The 19297-nt window shown below is 37.6% G+C and overlaps 1 protein-coding gene across 1 annotated transcript in view; it reads left to right on the top strand.

Annotated features, from left to right (window-relative positions):
• The window catches only part of FAM117B (family with sequence similarity 117 member B), a 30852-nt gene extending 11711 nt beyond the window's left edge, over positions 1-19141 (top strand). The window contains exons 3-8 of the mRNA XM_054209364.1: positions 1827-1919; positions 2422-2535; positions 8646-8789; positions 9848-10073; positions 10911-11031; positions 13234-19141. Coding sequence (XP_054065339.1) covers positions 1827-1919; positions 2422-2535; positions 8646-8789; positions 9848-10073; positions 10911-11031; positions 13234-13552 — 1017 coding nt within the window. The 3' untranslated portion in view covers positions 13553-19141. The remainder of the gene's footprint in view (positions 1-1826; positions 1920-2421; positions 2536-8645; positions 8790-9847; positions 10074-10910; positions 11032-13233) is intronic.
• Positions 19142-19297: the final 156 nt, after the last annotated feature.

Genomic DNA, 19297 nt, shown 5'->3' with positions numbered 1-19297 from the left:
GAGCATACAAGCAACCTTTAATCCTTTAAAATGAATCAGATATTAATTTATGAAATAAGCCTTGAATCTTAAGTCAAAGTCTTGAATATAAATCAAATGCAAAGACTGATTAGGGTGTTAAATTAGATTCCTGTAGGCAAGTGTAATGGTTGTGTTGAGCTGGGAAGTTAAGAGTTAGCGGCTAAAGCTTACTGTTCCAGAACCTAGAGGACAGGATGAGACTCTAGATTGACATTTGAGAATTGACTAGACAAAGATTGGTACTTGGGAATTGGGGTTATCAATTATCATATTTTATCATTAATATATGTGAGTGCTTTTCTGGAAAAATATATTCTAATGGTTTCTAATTTTGCTATGGAATAGGAATTTCAAAGCAACCCTACTAGCTTTATTATTCAGATCTGCCCACATTAGTTTTTTAATTGAAATGATGAAGGTTAGAAACTACTGGTAGTGGAGGTTTCGTTTATGTGAAACTTGTATCTGTAACTGAAGATGATGGGAGTTGCAACCTGTATGTTTGGAGTTACACTTCCATTTTCTCTGCAAAATAGGGGTTAATACCACAACATTGAAGGCCTCTTGAGTTTCTGTGTTCTGAGTACAGAGAGGGTATGTAGGTAAGGTCAGCTTGTGGCTTGCAAGCTGTTAGTCTCAAATATAAGAGCAACTGTTGCACACTGTAGATGTGAAGGCTTTGAGGCAAGCAAAGTTCCTGTCTGTAGGAGAATGTGAGATATCAATGACTCCTAAGGCTGAGTTAGCTAGATCACCGCTGTGTGCTATGAACTGCGCTACAGCAACAGTGAATTTAAAGGAATTTGCTGTCTTTTTCAGTGTGTAAGCTGCTTCTAGAAATCCTTCCTCCTGCTTCATCAGGTATATATCTTGTGACTGCAAGGAAGTTCCTGATAGATATTATTATCCCTTTTCTTAGAGTGTTTACAGTTCACTGCTTTTGAAGGCCATTCTGGACACGGTTAGGTGGGAATACAAATAGTTCATAAAGCCTGCAGTATTATCACATGGTTGTCTGAGCATTTTGTTACCTTAAATAAATACAGTTTGTCTTAATAATACTTTGAATTTCTCAGAACGTTTTCACCGCAGTACGTCTTCAATTTCCTTTATTAAATGTTAATGACTTTCTTGGTTTAGTGAAACTAGCTTAATCTGTGTTGCTTTCTGCTTGGCCTGAGACAACTATGAATCTGATACCCTTTGAGGTGTTGATAAATTAAGTCTCTGCTTTGCAATACCTCTAGTGGTGCTTATATGCCTTGCCTTCTTTCTCATTTTTCTGAGGAAGAACATGACTGTGAAAGCCTGCACCAGTACAGCTTCAAAATGTTTACACCAAGCTATCCTTGCCTGTATGTCAGAAATAACAAGGTCAGCATCTGTGCAGGAAATAAAATATACCATCTCCCCCAAATTCAGCACTGTCACACTGGTTCTTCAGAGCTCTGTAGCAGCTTGTGGTACATCTGGCTGTTAATACTGCCTTACGCTCAATAATTTGGAAAGGAAACTAGCACATTCCTTTATTAGAGTATGTCTTAAAGTTGGGGTGAGGTTTTTTTCTGTTTTGGGTTGTTTGTTGGTTTTGGGTTTTTTTGGTTTTTTTTAAATTATATAGTTTCACTCTACTTTTTCATACTTTACTTGTCAGGAAGGCTTCTAGTCAGTGACTGCTTTTCAGTCGCAGTTCTGAAACTAGCAAATCTTAACGCTTTTCTCCCTTCCAATTTATCTCAAAATACTCTGCCAGAAAGTAGGAATTATCTTTTTTTCTAATTAATCCTGTAATCTTCTTGCTGCAGACAGAAAGTGCCTGGGCTGAAGAATATTTAGAAAAGAAGAGGAGCTCGCACAAACGTTCAGCATCATGGGGCAGCAATGAACAACTCAAGGAGGTCAGAAATGCTATTATTTGAGATACCTTTGGATTAAATTTTTTGCACTGTTACTGTGAGTTTTCAGGAAGGCATGAATATTGTACTGCTTTGTCTTATACAGATTGTGGGTTTGGGAACAATAAGAAATAGCTGTTCATTTGGTATTGATTTCATATAACAATGCAGGACTATTAAAACTTTTAATCTGAGTGTGTGGGAAAGAAAGTGTCAAACGCAGGTGACATTCTTCATCAAAGGAGGAAAACCAGTAGTGGCCAGACGACTTCCAAACTTCATGTATTTCAAGTTCTTTCATTAAACCTCCACAGGTATCTTACGGGCTTCAGATGAACTGGTAGCTAAACATTACGTTTGCAATAACTGGAGTCTAATTTAGGGCTGTCAATTGTGAAAGTTGCGGTAGTAATGAATTTTAACTAACCGGTGGAAGAAATCGGTGAAACTATATGTTTGCCTGAATACATCTGGTGGAATCTAATGCGAATTTTTCCTTTATTAGATTGCAAAATTACGTCAACAATTGCAGAGAAGCAAACACAGCAGTAGGCATCATCGTGATAAAGAAAGACACTCTCCCTTTCATGGTAACCATGCAGCCATTAACCACAGTCAGGTAAGGCTGTGCTTTTTATGGACATACTGGGTAGCTAATACTATTTTTAACTCCTCAGGGTTGCGATTTGCCTTAAAGGGAACTTAGAAATACCATGCTGTTAAATATGTTGTAGCTATAGGTGAATTCTACAAAACAGATCTGTTTCCTTTGACTTCCTCAAGTGTATGGGGTCCTGGGTCTTTTTGTTACTTGGCTAGATTGGCTTTGAACTCCCACTTTCAAATAATTTCAGACAGATAGATCCTTTTTTAAAGCAAGACTTTTAAAGTGCATTCTGCAGACTCTACAAAAGGATGACAGATAAGTTTAATCTAAGACCATAAATTATCTTTTTCATTATGCATTGCTATAATGTTTGGGAATTTGCATGTAGAATATGTCATGGAACAAACTGGTGGTAAAATGATATACACTCAAATAAAATTGAGGTTTTTGCTGATCATGATTTGTGTCTTGACAATAGCACTTGTTTAATCCTATGATGAACTGATTTAGAGAGCTTACCAGACAAAAGGCTATTCAGTGGGATTTTTATGTACTCTATTAAAAGTGTTTATACTCTGATGGCTTCATTCAGCCTATGTAAGATTTTAAATTTTTTTCCTGTCGCTTATCATGCCTTGAGACTTTAAGTAGTAATCACTTAAAAAAATTGTGATGATTAGGCCACCACATGTTCTGTGTGCAGTTGCAGTTTTATCTCAAGATTGTTAATGAGGTCAGGTTCACGGAGAGGTAATATTTTTAGCTCAATTGAGAGCAGGTGGAAAAAAATTCCAGGCTTTTAGAGACACAGATCCTTTTTCAAGTCTGTCTTGCTTGAGTGACTTTAAGAAAATCAATATGAAACTTTGGTCACTTTTTCAGAAGCATGCTCATGCCCCCCCCCCCGCCCCCCCAAAATATCATGAATGTATATTTATGATAACACACAAAATTTTTTTTAACAGTTACAAAAAGAACAAATCCCTCACAATTGCCTTGCAAGCCAACGCAGTTGAAAGACGCTGGGAAACTGTTGGTATTGTGAATTGAGAAAGTACTTCAGCTGTGAAGCTTCTCTGCAAATCTAATCATATTCCCAATTACTCCTGAAATGCAGTAAACACTGTTCTAATAAATACTGTACTTTGGTACCAGTTAATGAAAACTTGTTTCCTTTCTGTTGTTCCATCCTTTCAGAAATAATTTAGGCCAGGGAGGGAAGCTCTTGTGACAGCATGTGTCCTGCTCTACAGGTACTTAACCATTCTGATAAAAGATGAAATAAAAAACATAAGTCCAGAGTAGTGAGGTTCTTTCGTAGGTAGAAGTCAGATGTCCCAGTGCATTTGTTATGCTTCAAGACTGGAAATAAGAAGGTAGAACAGTGTTTCGAATTTCTCCTGCACTGTTGTTCTTAACTCCTGCTTTGTATAAAAATCGATAACGTTTTTGTCTCAGACTCTATTGATGTAGTTCATTTAATTAGGAGTCATGAATTTTCAGGACATAAGTGCCTCTTGAATTCAGGTTGTTACTAGTTTGAATTCTGTGCTACTGGAAGTATTGTATTTAGGATATTTTTAGAATTACATTTTTTTGACATAAAAATTTGGGAATTACTTCTTCAGACTCTTTAAATCTTGAAACAGAAACTGTTTCCTCTTCCTCTTCTGTATAGCAGAAGAACAGTCTGAACTCGAAACAGGATGACTAATACGAATTCCTACATTTTGATCTGCTTTACCGAAGTACAGATGCAGTGTAGCATACTGTTACTGCCTGCGGTAGCTCAAGTCAGAACAGTCCAAAATGATGAAAGATGACAGTGAAATAAATGACACAATCCCTTTCTAGGTTTTTTTTTTTTGAGAAAGCTTATGAAAATTGGTGAGACACATTGGGAAGAAAAAAATTAAATACATCACAGGTCAAAATACTTTATGCAGGTATTTTATCCAGATTTGAGTAACTTATTTGAAGGTTTGTTCTGTACTTGTGGGCAATTGAGCCATTTCAACCAAAAAAAAAAAGCGTACTGAGGAACTTTTGGTGTAGGCCTTTCAGTACACTGGAGAGTTACATGCAGTCCAACGGGTTTGGCTTGGTATTCTACAAATCTAAGTTTCTGAATGCTAAGCTATTGTCACTTCAGCGTAGATAATCTTAGTGGTTTTTAATTTTGAAAATGAACTGTGATGCTACTGCTCTAAAAAATACCTCCCCCCAAATTATGTATATAAAATTGTTTGCATCACAATTACTTTATTACGCTCATGAAATTTTGCTGCTTCTATGGAGGTCTCTTGCATTCTGCCAAATTTTAGAGTATGTGAATAAAATATTGCACAACAGATAATTAGGTTTTGGGCTTGTGAAACAGACTATAAAATATAAACTGAGGCAAAGCAGCTTTTCCAGCATTGTGTTACAAAACAAACCATTGTTTTTCTTGGTAAATTTTGTGCCAGCTGTGTTGAGCTACTTGCAAACGGGTGAAGCTGCAGAAGGCTTCAAAAAAGAGTAAGCGAAGTATTAGATTAAAGGCATTTAGAGACTGCTTTCAAAGTCAGAGTGAAAATCTATAACTGTAGGCATCAAGGGCAAAGTTCCTAGGCTTTCTCATTCCTTTCTAGGGAGCTCAGTTCCTGCAGGATTTGTGGGAAGGGCTGTGTTGCAGCCTTGCAGTTAGCACTTGCAGTTAGTGATTAGAATGTTTAGAAATTTTTTATGTTCCCAACTTGAAGGAAACTTGCAGTTGTTGACTGTAGAGAGTCATACAAAGATTTCTGAGCTCAAGGAGTAGGATTTATGACAAGACTAAGAAAACGTGTTAGGAAATCGCCTTGGTAGTCCCTTCGTAGAGACCAGGTAAACTCTGTTGAACACTTTGGAAATGGCTTACTCTTCTAGTTAAATTCATTGAACTGCTGCTTTTAGTTTTATTTCCTCTTTTATTCCCTGCTAATAAGCAGTTAAGCTTTTCCACATTTTTTTTGAGTTTTACCAACATTTTGAAATGGTTCTTATCACCTAAGCCTCCCACTGTTTGTACAGTTGTGCATCTTTCTTCTATGATTGTTTCTGAAGAAATCCACACAATCTCTACAGAGTAAGCTGCTTAGCTATTCCTGGCCCTCTACTTAAAATCAGGAAATAGTTGGTGCAGAACTTTATCAAGTCGTTGCTGCTAATTACATTTTTTTTCCAGAGCAATTGAATGTTCGTTGGTTTTTTTTTTTTCATGATGCCAGAAATGTTCCATTCTGCCTCTCTTTGCAGGAAGAGGGGTATGCAAGAGGTCATAGCCTCCTCAGGTGATCTCAGAATGCTTCTGAGAATGTTGGATTTCGAATTAATTCCATGGTACTAAATCTGTAAACAGGAGTCAAACAAATGGGGTCTTCCTTTATGCTCAGTGTTAATATAATAGAGAAGTGAGAATTGAGGCCAGAGCTGAAGCTAGACAGAAGAATAAATGGATTAGGTATTTCAAAATAATCTTTTTTTCCTCAGTGCACTTGGCTGATGTTATGTTGCTAGCTGATACCATGACCCATCAAGCCCCCTCCTTTCACTGTACTGGAAAGCATGTGCCCTTAATGTCTTACTGGTTGGTTGATACTTAGCAAACACTAATATTGTGGCCAGCTGCATGCAGTTTGCAGTGGATTTTTTTTTTTTTCACTCTTAGCACCTTACCATAGGTAGATCATCTCATTTTTAGGGTAGAATTACTGTGATGCATTCAGCCTTGAGGTAGTGTGATGTTAATGTCCAAAAGCATCAAAAGACCTTGAGTTCTATTTAAAATTCTGTTGCTTGTTGAGAAATTGGAAGAGCTTAGAGCATTTTTCTAAAACGCTTGTGAACAGCTTAGATTTGTCATCACCCATATTTCGTAATCTCATGAGTTTATGCCATGCCCTTAAGTTTCAGGACTCTTAACTGTCCTGCACCAAAACTCCCTGACAGTGTGTTATTATGTGAGCACTGTAATTATTATCCTGTGTTTAGCACCTTGCTTCATTTTGTGCATTCCCAAATATGCAGATGAGTAGTCAAAGGTTGTTAGCCTATTCCTGTATGTCAGAGGCCAGCTCCATGCAGACATTTGTGAAGGCAGTATTTCTAATATAGAGTTTGTTTTGAGGCTGGTTGTTCCACCCCTGTAACGGTACCTCTTTCCTTTTCCACCCTCCAGCAGTCCAGCTTAACAAGTCATCCTCAGTCATGCGCAGAACACTATTTCTCTTGGAAGTGAAACATGCTGTATTGAACCTTAATGAACTATTGGAGCAACTTGTGCTTTTCTACTTTGAGCTCTTCAAATAGTACTATGGTTCTAAGAATTTCTGTGGTAGGCAATCGTATTTAAAAGATGGACAATTCCCATGTTTTGCTAATGGCTGCTGAAATCTTAGACAAGCATACTTGCATTCTGCTTTCTGCTTTTTAACAAGTTCAGTTTGTCCTAAGAACATGTATATTTAATAACTGGGTGCATAATCTGTCTTTATTAGTGCCTAAACTAGTGCTGATGTACCTGTATTACAACTGGATATTGACCTGTATTAGTTTACTGGCTTGTTGATCCAAGGCCTTGTTTGGAACAGAATTAGCAGGGTTGCTTTCTCAGAATTTTTTGTGCTCTTCTCCAGTGGTTTCTGTTCTCTCTTTTTCATCTTCAAGCAAGATTTTTTTAAAGTCTTTCGGAGTTTGACCATTATGAGAATGTTTAGTTTTTGTTGACATAAACGCAGTCACAGGCATTTCCTGAACAGAAGCTTTTGTAGTCCTTGTGCAAGTACCTTTTTTTAATCGCTATCCTGATGTTTCGGTAAAGAAAAAACAATATGATTTGTAAGTGTTGCTGCCTTAGAGATTTGTGAGAATAAGTCTGTGTTATGGTCTGCACTTAAAATTCTCTTGTTTACATTAATTTTTCTAAGGTAGATTTTCTTCCAGACAAATCTTATATCATTTTTGAGAATTTGCACGCAAAGTAGCAATGCTTTGGTGTCTGTCTGTGCACAGTCTTCTACTTAGAGGAAAAATAAAAAACCCACAAACAAACCATTTTGAAGAGCAGGTGAGAATGGGACTATCCTGCAATCAGTAGAGGAGATGTTCTCAATCACAGCACACTAGACCATAGAGTCTGGGACTTCTACACAGGCATTCTACTGTAACTTTAAGTGTAATGCTGTTCTTTGAGTTGAACTAAATGCTTGCAGGAAGCATTCCATTATATCTGTAGTAGTGCCCTGCATAATCAGCAAGAGCCTGTGTTGAAGTTTAGGGCAGAATCTCCTAATGTTCTGGTAGCATGATTTTTAACAGAGGGGAGGATGCTAATGGAGGAGATGGGAAATCTCAAAGTGGTGTACTGAAAGGGTCTTTGGAAAAATTCAGTAAAGTGTTTTCTGAGAGTGGAGTTTTCATGCATATTTTGAAATGCTGGATTTTTACAATGTTGATCTTGATCTTGAAGCAACTCTGCATTAACATTTGGGTTTGGGATTTTATTCTTTCTGTGTAAGTCTTCCAAAATCGTTTTGTCAACCTTTTATTCTGGTTTAATATATTTACTCTGTTGGTCTTCATTTCTAGCATAGTGCGATCTTGCATTTGTGGAATAATTTTCCTTCTATATGTGTCATGTTAATGTAGGTGACAGCAGACTTCCATTAAAATATAATTTTAAGTAATTTAGAAATGGTAAATCCAACAATGAAGGAAATTGAATTGTGGTATGGCTCGCTTCAGAAGGAAGGTGAATATATTATAAAGGTTTCAAAATTACTTAGATTTGACTGATTGCTGTTGAATTTTCACTTGTAAAGCAATGTCAAGCTGGAGGCAGACCATATCAAGGGAAGCTTTGAGACTAGGTTGTTGAAAGCTTTTTCCTGCTAGGAATTCGATTTGAAACAAAATTCAGGATGTTTGTGTCTTCATTTAAGGCATCCATTTTAACACAATCGCTATAGTTTCATATAAATCCTTGATAATGAGGTGTAGATATTTTCTGTTTAAAGGTTTGCTTTTGAGTAGAAATAGTAACTGTGTTTTGTAAGTAAATCTACATTGCTTTCTCACTGGTTCTGTCTCTGGTTCTTCAGGCTCCCGTCCCAAAGAGTGCTCTTGTTCCTGTGGTACCTATTGCTAAATCAACAGGATCACGATTCCGAAACAGCATAGAAGGACTAAATCAGGAGATTGAGATAATAATTAAGGAGACGGGAGACAAAGAGGAACAGCTTGTTGTATGTATCTATCACCATGATTGCTTTCTATAATTATTTTGGGTTTGCTTTGAGCTTTATTTTGTACAGTTTTTGAATTAAATATGTCTGGAACTAATTTTGCTTTCTTTAGTAAAGGTAGTTGAAAAGTCTCTTGGAAAGCAGAAGGATTGAATCTGAACCTTTTTCCTCTGTGGTTACTGTGATGTAATTAGTTTTCCAATAAAATAAGAAATATCAGTAGAATGGGGAAAAGACAAAAGGTCTGTTTTGAGAGTTTTTGTAGTAATTTTTTCTTCTCTTTGCCCGTGCTGACCTGTCCCCATCCCAGTTGAAGCATAAGTTGCCCGTTTTTAACTTTCATTTTATTTTTAGGTATTTTTAGAGGTAAATTTAGTAATAAAGTATCAGAAATACAGGCCATGAAGATGATTAAGGGACTGGAACATCTTTCATATGAGGAGAGGCCAAGAGAGCTGGGACCGTTCAGCCTTGAGAAGAGAAAGCTCAGGGGATCTTATCAATGTGTATAAGTATCTGGTGTGCAGGAATGAGGAGGAGGAAGCTGGACTCTCTTCAGTAGTGCCCAATGACAGGGCAAGAGGCAATAGGCATGAATGAAAAAAAAAAAAACCATTAAATTCAATCTGAACACAAGAAAAACACCTTTCTCCTTTTCTTTTTCTGTTTTCTTTTAATGCATGAGGGTGCTCAAAACTGGAGCAGATTGCCCAGAGAGGTTGTGGAATCGCTGTCTGTGGAGATATTCAAAACCTGACTGGACACAGTCCTGGACAGACTGCTCTAAGCTGACTGCTTGAGCAGGGGTGTTGGATTAGGTGATCTCAAAGAGGTCCTTTCCAACCTTAGCAACTCTGTGATTTTGTGAAATCTTGCAAACTGTTGTCCTTAGTTTCTAAACCTGGCTTATTTTGTTTCCTGTTGGAGTCTTGTGTAATGAGTAAAATTTTCTACTTCAAACAGTTTTGTGAAATTCAAAAAACTCCTCAGCATTACTGGACTTAAAGAAATTCTTAAGCAGACAAGAGCAGCCATCTGATACCTTCTATTTTTAACAGCCTCAGGATATTCCAGATGGGCACCGCGCACCACCTCCATTGGTTCAGCGTAGTAGTAGTACTCGCAGCATTGATACCCAAACGCCTGGTGGAGCAGACAGGGGCAGTAACAACAGCAGCCGCTCCCAGTCAGTATCTCCAACCTCATTTCTTACCATCTCTAACGAAGGCAGTGAGGAAAGCCCATGTTCTATAGATGATCTTCTTGCTGATTCCAGAGATAAAGGTACTGTGTAACTTTAAAAGTTCACCAATGCTGAACGTAACTCATTGTTATGTGGATGAACATGTAGCAAAAGAGGGATTTTGTTTCTCACATCCATGGAGAAATGTTAGAACTCTTTTTTTTCTAAGGGATGTATTTTTTTTAAAATGCTTCCACATACCATGTGTGCACACATATATAGTGCTCTGTAATTGCAGCTGGATAGATAGGACTGAGGAATGTGCTTCCCAAACAAATTTTTGTTTTTAAATAATAGATTCTTCAAGTACTTTAAGCTTGTTGAAGAAGCAATAGAGTACAGCAACAGGTGGAACAGCAAAGTAGTCTAGTCCTGTTGCTTCTGTCTGGTATTTTTTATGATCTTGGGCAAAATGGGTGACCTTCCAGCATTTCATACATGCACCCATAAAAATTTAACTGTTTGGGTTTTTTTTAATTACTTTAACCAGAAACCTTCTGAAATATACTAGGTGAATTTTACGATTTAACAGTAAACCTGTTCTGGTTTTTAAGGAATATGGCTTCTGCCCATTTCTTTTGGCTAAGTGGTGACAGCACAGGACCATAGATTCACGTTTACAGTTACAAACTGAAAGTGTCCAGGAATGAACAGAGATTGCAGAGGAGCCTGAAAACTGTATAAGGAGAAATAGAAAGGAGGAAAGGGATTAAGATAAAGAAGCTCATTTGCAAATGAAGACTTGTAGGCAAATGAAAATGTTTCTTAATTTCATAGCATTGATAATGAAGTGGGTTTCTATTCAGGGGACATTTAATAATAGTTATTGTTTTTTATAGTGTGACACATTTAAGTAATGACATACTCTGTTCCTGCAGAGAATGGGAATAATTCTCCCTTGCCAAAATACGCTACCTCACCAAAACCCAACAACAGCTACATGTTCAAGCGTGAACCTCCAGAGGGCTGTGAAAAGGTGAAAGTCTTTGAGGAAAGCTTGTAAGTTGATCTTTACTACATAAGAAATAACATTTAATGTTCAGAGTTACCCATTGGTTTATTGATTTTTGTGTCAAATGAAAATTATTAGTTCAGTTACTAAAACCGTGCTGACAGCATGATCTCTGTTTCATGTGACTACATACTGGTATATACATATGTAACTTTTTGCTGGAGTCTTGTGTTAAAATCAAGACCTTGAGAGACCTTTTTTTTTTTTTTAAAAAAAAAAAACAGCATAACTTGAGAAGACACTCTCACCTGGCAGATAGTGGAGTAGGAACTCAAATAATCAGGAACAGAGACATGGACGAAGAAGCTTTAACGCAGGTCGATCATCTAGTATGTCACAGTTTTATAGGCACATCCAGTAATCTAGGCTCTGAAGACCATATTCTTTTCAGCTACATCTATGTAGTTGTGAAACTTTTAGTGACAAAGAAGTGTATTTGACCCTGAGTATTTAATGCTTTGGTTATTCTGAAGAAGCCAGCTTTTGTCGTTTGGAATATTCTGTGGTTTCTATGTTCTTATTATTATTTACAGTGGAGTTCTTGTACCCTTATTATTGCACCCTCACTTGGATGCAATAATCTTAACCTATAGTTAAAAATTTCATTTAATCAGACAAGGAGTATCACTTGGTTATAATTCTCTTATGCCTATATTATCTCAGCAGTGCCATCTAGTATAAGTAGTAATTAAAAACATTCTAGCTGCCTTTGCATGTTTTCTATCTCTGATCACTGCAATTGGATTTTGAGAGGTCTCTATTTTAGAGTATGTAAGCTGTTTCCAGTTGCTCCAAGAAAATATTCTATTGTGATTTGACTTGCATCTGCGTTTTTTTTTCTGATGTTCTTGCTACGTAGCTGTAGGATTGTTCTGCTGTAGGGTGAAACAGGCTTCTAGAGAAGTTGTTACCTAGCTATGGCAGTTCTTAGACACTGCAGTCTCATGCAGAAATCTTTCTCACATCTGGTACTTGCATTCCGCATGTATGTGAAATACATGAGTGTAACTGTTTAAAGCTCAACCTTTGTTTAACGTTATTTCTACTTGAAGTTTACAGGACTTTCATTTGGGGGTGGGGGGGAATTATAAATGGAGCTGAATTTTCCGGATGTTTGGAGAATCAGCTAACAAGGAAATGTACCCTATTTCATGAACAGAATTGCTTTTCAAAGTGGAGTATCTCCTAGAAGAGTAGACTCAAAGATTGGCTTGCTCGGTCTAGTAGAAGACAGAGGTGCACATGGCTGTCTTACATGGAAGAGGGAGAGGTTATAGGCTAAAGGACAACACTGTCAAAAAGAAAAACTGAGTGTAAATTTCTGATGGTTATTTTCCAGCTGGGAAGAGAGGCTTTGGAACTGATTCCTCTAGTCTGGTCTTAAAGTAGAGTTAGATGAGGTTTGCAGAGTTAGAGGTAGACACAGAAGGCATTCCTGTGCTATCCATAGTATCCCTTCCAGCTCTGTCTTTTATAAAGCATGCCTCTGAGTTGATTGAATTGTATGCTGAGATGGCAAAACTGCAAGTCAGGGTCTAAATGTGTGTTCCATGCTTCCTTCCCAGGTTATAGGTACTTGATCATGAATGCCATGTTGGGAATACTACATTTTACTTTCTGCATTGATGTTTTTAAGTAAGACGGGCTCGTCTTTTACAGAAATTCGGGCCATGCTCAGGTGAACGTGCAAAGGAAGCAAAAGTATAGAAAAGGGCATCCCTCTGGGATCGTGAACAGCTCTAAGATATACGATATTAGGAACATTGCTGTGCCAGCCTTCTTTCACAGGGCTTGCTTTGTGAAGAGTGTCTGTATGTGGAGCAGAACTTCTTGCATTGTGAAAGTTTCTGGAGAACGTGATCAAGAATACTTTCTCATATATTGGATATGCCAATTCATGGACAGGGTTTGTAATCTGCAACATGAAGTTAGTGTCTTCCTTTGGTTTGGAGACAGCCTGCCCAAAGAACATGCTGTTTATTGTGCAGTATATGTAAACAAGCAGTTTAAACCATCTTGCCATTTGCCATGTGGTGGGAATGTCATTAAGGCACTATTGAGTACCTGAAATACTTCAAGTTTAAACTTCAACTTGTTTCTGGTGATGTGTTCAGCAATATATGCCTGCCATTGACAGAATTTGATTGTTCAATTTAATTTTAAAACTGTTGTGTGTATTCTATTTCTAGGCCAAAGCCATTGCATGAAATTCCAGCCTTCTACTGCCCTGACAAGAACAAAGTGAATTTCATTCCTAAAAGTGGCTCTGCTTTCTGTCTTGTCAGCATCCTCAAGCCACTTCTTCCCACACAGGATCTTACACTTAAGGGCACTGCACACAGCCTGACTGTTTCCTCCGGCATGACATCCAGTTTGTTACAGCCCATTTCTATGGCTTCCCTGTCTACAAACACAGATCAAGACAGGATCTCTCGTGGAACCAGTACAGTAATACCACAGACCTCTATACTCCAGCAATCGGCACGTATTGAGGAAGCTGAAGGATAGATTTAGATTGTCTGGACGTTTTTCTGGGCAACTACTGGGAAAAAATTGAACCAGTTGACTGGACATTTGTGATCACACTATTTGCATTGTTTTAACAATTTATGGCACTGTCATAATTGAACTGTTTGTATATTTGACAGTTTGGTAGCACATTGAGAAGTTCAGGAGGATGCAGCAGCTGATACTCTGTTGCACTTTCTGCTTATGAAGACTCCAGTTCTGTTTCTCTCCTGATTTTTTTAAACACTGGTGAAAAATAGACTGTCATAATCCTTTGCAATTTAAAGGACCAGTTGTTGTGATGCTATGTGTCCTTTGACTTTTTTTCCCATTAAAACAAAAATCTCAAGACCCCAACCAGCTGATCCCATTTACCGTTGTAACTGCAGAGGGGGGGTAATCAGATGGTTTTGCAAGATGTCTTTTGTATGAAAATGTGTATTTTGTAACAAAAATTTGCCTTTTCTGGTGTGTAGCAGATGGTGTTTAGAAGACACTTTCCTGGTAACGATATTTCTCTCCCTCCCGCCCCCCCCCCCCTTTTTTTTTTTTTTGTAGTGAAGGTTCTTTTTTACTTGGCTGTTTTACAGCTGCTGGGACCAAAGGATTGCTGAAGTATTTCAGCAGTCTCAAGTTATGTGACCTTGCTGAACAGCCTCAGCCCTAAACAAAATAAGTTAATATGTTTGAAACCTTTAAAACAGAAGAATATCCAAAAAGCAGTGTTAGCATATAGTGTATGTTTTTTTTGATATCAGAATGTTGTGCTTCAGGTAAGTCACATTCTTAAAACTCCTTCCTTCACAGAATTCCCACCAGTGTTGGTTTATTGGCCGGAAAACTGCATTTTAAAGCGCTTGCCCCAGTATTGTTCTATTTGTCCATAGGATTTTTGTGCAGGGGTGGGGAAAAAAAAGGTTATCCTCTTACTCTGTATTCTTTCTTCCAGAAAATATGCCACTTGCCTCTTACAGGCTTGTTTGGCTACTTACAGAGTTAGTCAGCCTGAATCATTAATCACTCTTGACACAAATTTGCTCTGACTTGACTCATCACTGTATTATAGACCCTGGCCACATGATACTGAAATATCTGTGCATGATTTCCTTCCCCTTGTCATAGTGGTGTTTTGTGTGTCCGTTGAAGGTGATGGTTTGCCAGGCATGGTATCTGTTACACGGAAGTTTACAGCAGCAGATACATTCTCCTTTTTTGACTAGCAACTTAGACTGGCATGTAGAACAGAGGACTTTTTTGACACCTGGTCTGTTCTGATATGCAGCAGTTTATGATCCTTTTGAAATAATAATAACAGATGAAAATGGTGGGGGGGAAGGCAGTTGCAAACGGAAACTGTTCAGGAACCTCATTGAGGTTTCTCCTGTGTTCCTGGAGCGTGTTACTTGGGTTTGAGTAAATACAATATAAATATGCAAAAAAACGTGCAGTGACCTGAATACCAGTGTCTTACCCATTTATAAAACAAGTTGACCTTGTACCTCTCTTACAGAGTTAGATTCAGTAATTTCAAAGTAAGTGTCATCATGGACAGTCTCTGGGTCTGAATATTGGTCTGTTACACATAAACAGTTCTCGCTGGCTTGCATATACGTAGATTCCATGGATCAGTTGCATACTCAGGTCCCTTCATAACTGTGTCTATTTAAAGATGATACTGCAAATATAACAATTTTCTTCATTGCTTAATATGCTAAATTTGGTTGCAAATGTTTTACTTGGGAGAAAAGAAAAAAAAACCTTCATACCTGTGCACATAATAGTCATAGTTTTGCACATTTCTTGTTCCTTTAAATCCTACCTAAATAACTGATAGCAATGTACTTTACTCAGCAAGTAAGCGTAAATCATGCTAGCATGCACAAGTCCTGTATTCATAGTATAATGAATCCCTTTTTAAAACGTTACGCAAAAATTCGCAAATGAAAAATGTTCCAGGAAGTATTAAAATATTAGACCTGTTAGACTAGCAAACAAGCAAAATTTGGTTTACTGTCTGTCTTCCCATCGAAATAGATAGGATTGTGCAGGTGGGACTAAAGAACTCTGTTTTGAAGTAACAGCTCTGATTTACACTGAAGAAGTTGTTGAGGGACAGAGTTTTAAAATAAGCGTCTTTGTGCATCAGACTTAGTGATTTGGCCAGTTGATAATTCTTTTCTAGGTTTTGTGGATGTTAATTAGTTCCTTCTGAAACGGTGCGATTTGAAGTCTAAAATTTACTGCTTTAGATAGGTTTGTTTAAACCTGGTATGACTGGATTCATGGAAGATCAGATCATTCAGGTGCAGGAGTGCTTCTAAGTCTGTTTTCTACTTCTGTAACAGTAGCATGTAAAGAGCTTCTCCATCAATGCCAAACTGCCTAGTGCTTTATCAGGAGATCTTAACTGAATGGTTAAGAACTAAAGGGCTAAAGTTAACAAATAGCCTTTACTACAGCCTTGAGACTTCACCAAAACTGCATTCTGATGTTTGTTTTCATCACAGAGTGACTCTCCCATATAGCACTGAGCTTTCTTTTGCACCTGTTGTAGTAGTACTTGAGCATCTTTTTGGTAGTTTACATTGTATGTTATTGGACAATGTGCTGTACAAATTAGTGAGCTGCTCTGATAAAAACCAAATGTAAATGTGTGAGGTTTTTGCTTTTTATAAAAACAAACTGCATTCAGGACAACATTCAGTCTTTTTTATATGTAGGACAACTCTACTATTGCTGTGGCAGCTCTACTTTATTATGAATTCACACTAAAGACTCAGAATTAAGAAAATATGACAGCTCTTGTTCCGAGACCAGCTTTTACATGTATGCATACAAAAATTAGCCTTAAACTTTTTATGTGCTGTCTTGCGCCATAGCAGAGCTGTTAGATAAAGTATTTAAATCAATTTCAAAATAGCTTTGAGAGCGCATGGAGCTTTTTAAAAATTCTTCTATGTATAGAGTGGGATATTCAGGTTTTTTTGGGGGTTTACCCACGCATTACTCAAGCACAGTTTTACTGAAGGAGTTCAAGTTCTTTTGACATACTTTAAATCCTAACTATGCATAGACCTAGTCAGTTCCTTGATTGCCTACTTTGTAGCTTAAGAAAAATTAAAGGTCTGTTTTTATGCACAACTTGAAACACTTGATACTCTTTTTTTCTCGGTATTTTACACTTCTAGCCACACTTAAAGGCTGGTGGCAGCGTTCCGTAACACTGACAGTTGATTTTTGAGATACGCTAAATGGTGTTCCTCCATTTGCCAATTCTATGTAAGTCACAAGGAAGGAGGTCATTGTTGTAATGAAGGTCTGTGATGGCAGCTATGACTACTGGAATCCTTTTTTTTAAAAACTCAAGGCACAAGGGAAGAGGACTTCTTTGTTAAAGTTTGACCTGCTTCAGCTATTCTTTCCTTGCTTGGTGCCATAATCCTGTAGCAACAAACTTAAGTACTTGGAAAAGTAACAGATAATACTTGAGTACATGTATCTTGGAAAGAAATTATTGGTTGCACGTACATATCCCAAGTGAGGAAAAAAGGGAGTGAAAATGAAATATTGCATACTGTGGAAGTAAATGATTGCTGTGTTTGATTTATGTAAAGCAATAGCAGCTCTTAAAAAGTATGTTTACTCTCAGGGCTATTTTTTGGTTTGTTCTAAAATAAAATTTACTGGAATTCAGAATCTGAGATTGTTGGAAAACACTGAAGCTGAGCCTTTTGGGAAGCAAAAACAAAGTTGTATCCATTAACCTTTCTTCTGTCTTGGGCCTAACGCCTTGTTGCATACTGAGTTTAACAGAATTCAGTGGCACAGCAATAATTCCTTGCGGAAGTATTATCTGTTCTCTTCCTGCCATCTTTGAAATGCTAATTGATGTCTTCACAGTAACTCACTGCCAGTGATGTCCATATTTCCTTCCTGAATGTTTCCTTGCTTGCCAGCTTCTCTGCGAAGGAGAATGTCACCAGAGACTTGCAGTTACAAAGACCAGTGCTGCAGGGTGACTTCTTAGGTATCTCGATTTAAGTTTGGCTCATCGTGTGCATGCACACATACTGTCTGTGTAGGTCTGCTGCTTTTTTCTTTATGGTTTGAGGCAGGACTGGTATTTGTAAGAATCTTTCTTTTATGGACAGACTTGCACAGCTGTTCTCATCCAGAACTGATGCGCCTTTACACATATCTCCAAAGCAAAGCTTGTGTGTCATTCTTACTTCTCATGAAATTATGTCATGAAACAACATAAAAGCATCCAAACCCTTGAGAATGTCAGGACTGCTTTCTCCATATAATTCCATAGTTTAAGTGTGTGCCCGTCATCAGATGTCATTATGGCTTAGACCCAAACCAGGCTGGCATGTATTAAAACAAATATGTTCGCTCTTAGAAAGGTAATAGAAGATATGCCTTTTGTAACCTAGGGAGGTGAAAAGCACTGTGGAAGAACTGGTTTCATTGTGATCAAAGGGTTCTTACGGAATTGTTTTTCTATACCTGATTATGCAGGAAAACGAAATGACCACTTATTGCAAGATGTACCTGTATATTTTCTTGATTTGAGTTTGTGAGTGTTCAGCAACTCTGAAAAGCAGTTCCGCTCTTAGCGTTTTGTTTATACAAAGAATGACCTAGATGCATTGTTTTGAAACTGTTACTTTGGTGTCGAGTCAACTGGAGAGAGAATGTTAACTATTTGCAAGTGTTTTGTGAAATTCCTGTCCTGTACCCCAGCTGAACTGCAACAGGCTCTTTCTGAATGCTCCAAATGTAAGTGGAGTCCTGTTACTGCCTGATTTCATTGCATGTCATCAGTAAATACTTAAGGTATGGTCTTTGTTTAGTAGTTCTTCATTGGGATTTATATTTGACTACAGAAACTTCTGTAGTGTTGACAGCTCTATCTGAATTGCGGAAGAGGACTTGGCCTGATAACACTGAAAACTAGCATTTCCTACACAATATCCTTTTGAAACGACTCTTTGGGAAAATTTAGTAAGCTAAAAAAATGAAAAACCTTTCTGGACATCTCATCCACCCTAATCGTCAATATACTGATAGTTAAAGAAAAATATTGCTTGGCTTTATTCTAAATTATTTCGTTTGTGGAAATGTGCCATTTTTGAGGCTAGCAGTCAAGGGGTGTCTAAAACTGCCGTTAGATTTGCCTTTGTATGAAATTGGCTGATATGTTTTCCTCTGTTACACTGTGATAACTTGTGGAGGTGTTCCTGCGTATGTTGTACTGATAGGTTACTTGTTGCATGTGAGGCAATTTTTGTAAGCAAGAGGAATTCCAGGGATGTTGTGCAAAAAGGGCCTATTCTGAGGTGATGTACACTGGTGTAAAGCTGGAGCAGCTCAACTAATTTCAATGGAATTCTTGATTTACACTAGTCTCTTTGCTATGTGTAGTTATGCCAGTACTATTTTGCACAATGTTATTTTGAATCTTGAGTTCTGACTTGTGAACTGTTTCTACTGAAAACAGTGGAAAATTTTACAAACTGCAATAGTGGAATGTTGTTGGGATTTATTTTTTTTTTTTTTGCCTAAAATAAAACGTCATCACTTTGAGCTATGGGTTGATCTTGGATTTATTTATAGAAGCAAGGGGTTTTGTGTGCTCTGACAGCCTGAAGGTTTGCCTAAGGATTTATCTTGAGGGTAGTAGTCATTTACTTCAAGTAAAATAAGCACTTTTAACCCTTTCAGAGTAAATTAATCACGGTG

The sequence above is a fragment of the Rissa tridactyla genome, chromosome 7 (genome assembly GCF_028500815.1).
Source record: "Rissa tridactyla isolate bRisTri1 chromosome 7, bRisTri1.patW.cur.20221130, whole genome shotgun sequence".
Lineage (NCBI taxonomy): Eukaryota > Metazoa > Chordata > Aves > Charadriiformes > Laridae > Rissa > Rissa tridactyla.
Note: the sequence above shows the minus strand (reverse complement) of the source record. Positions and strands in the feature narration are given on the sequence as shown.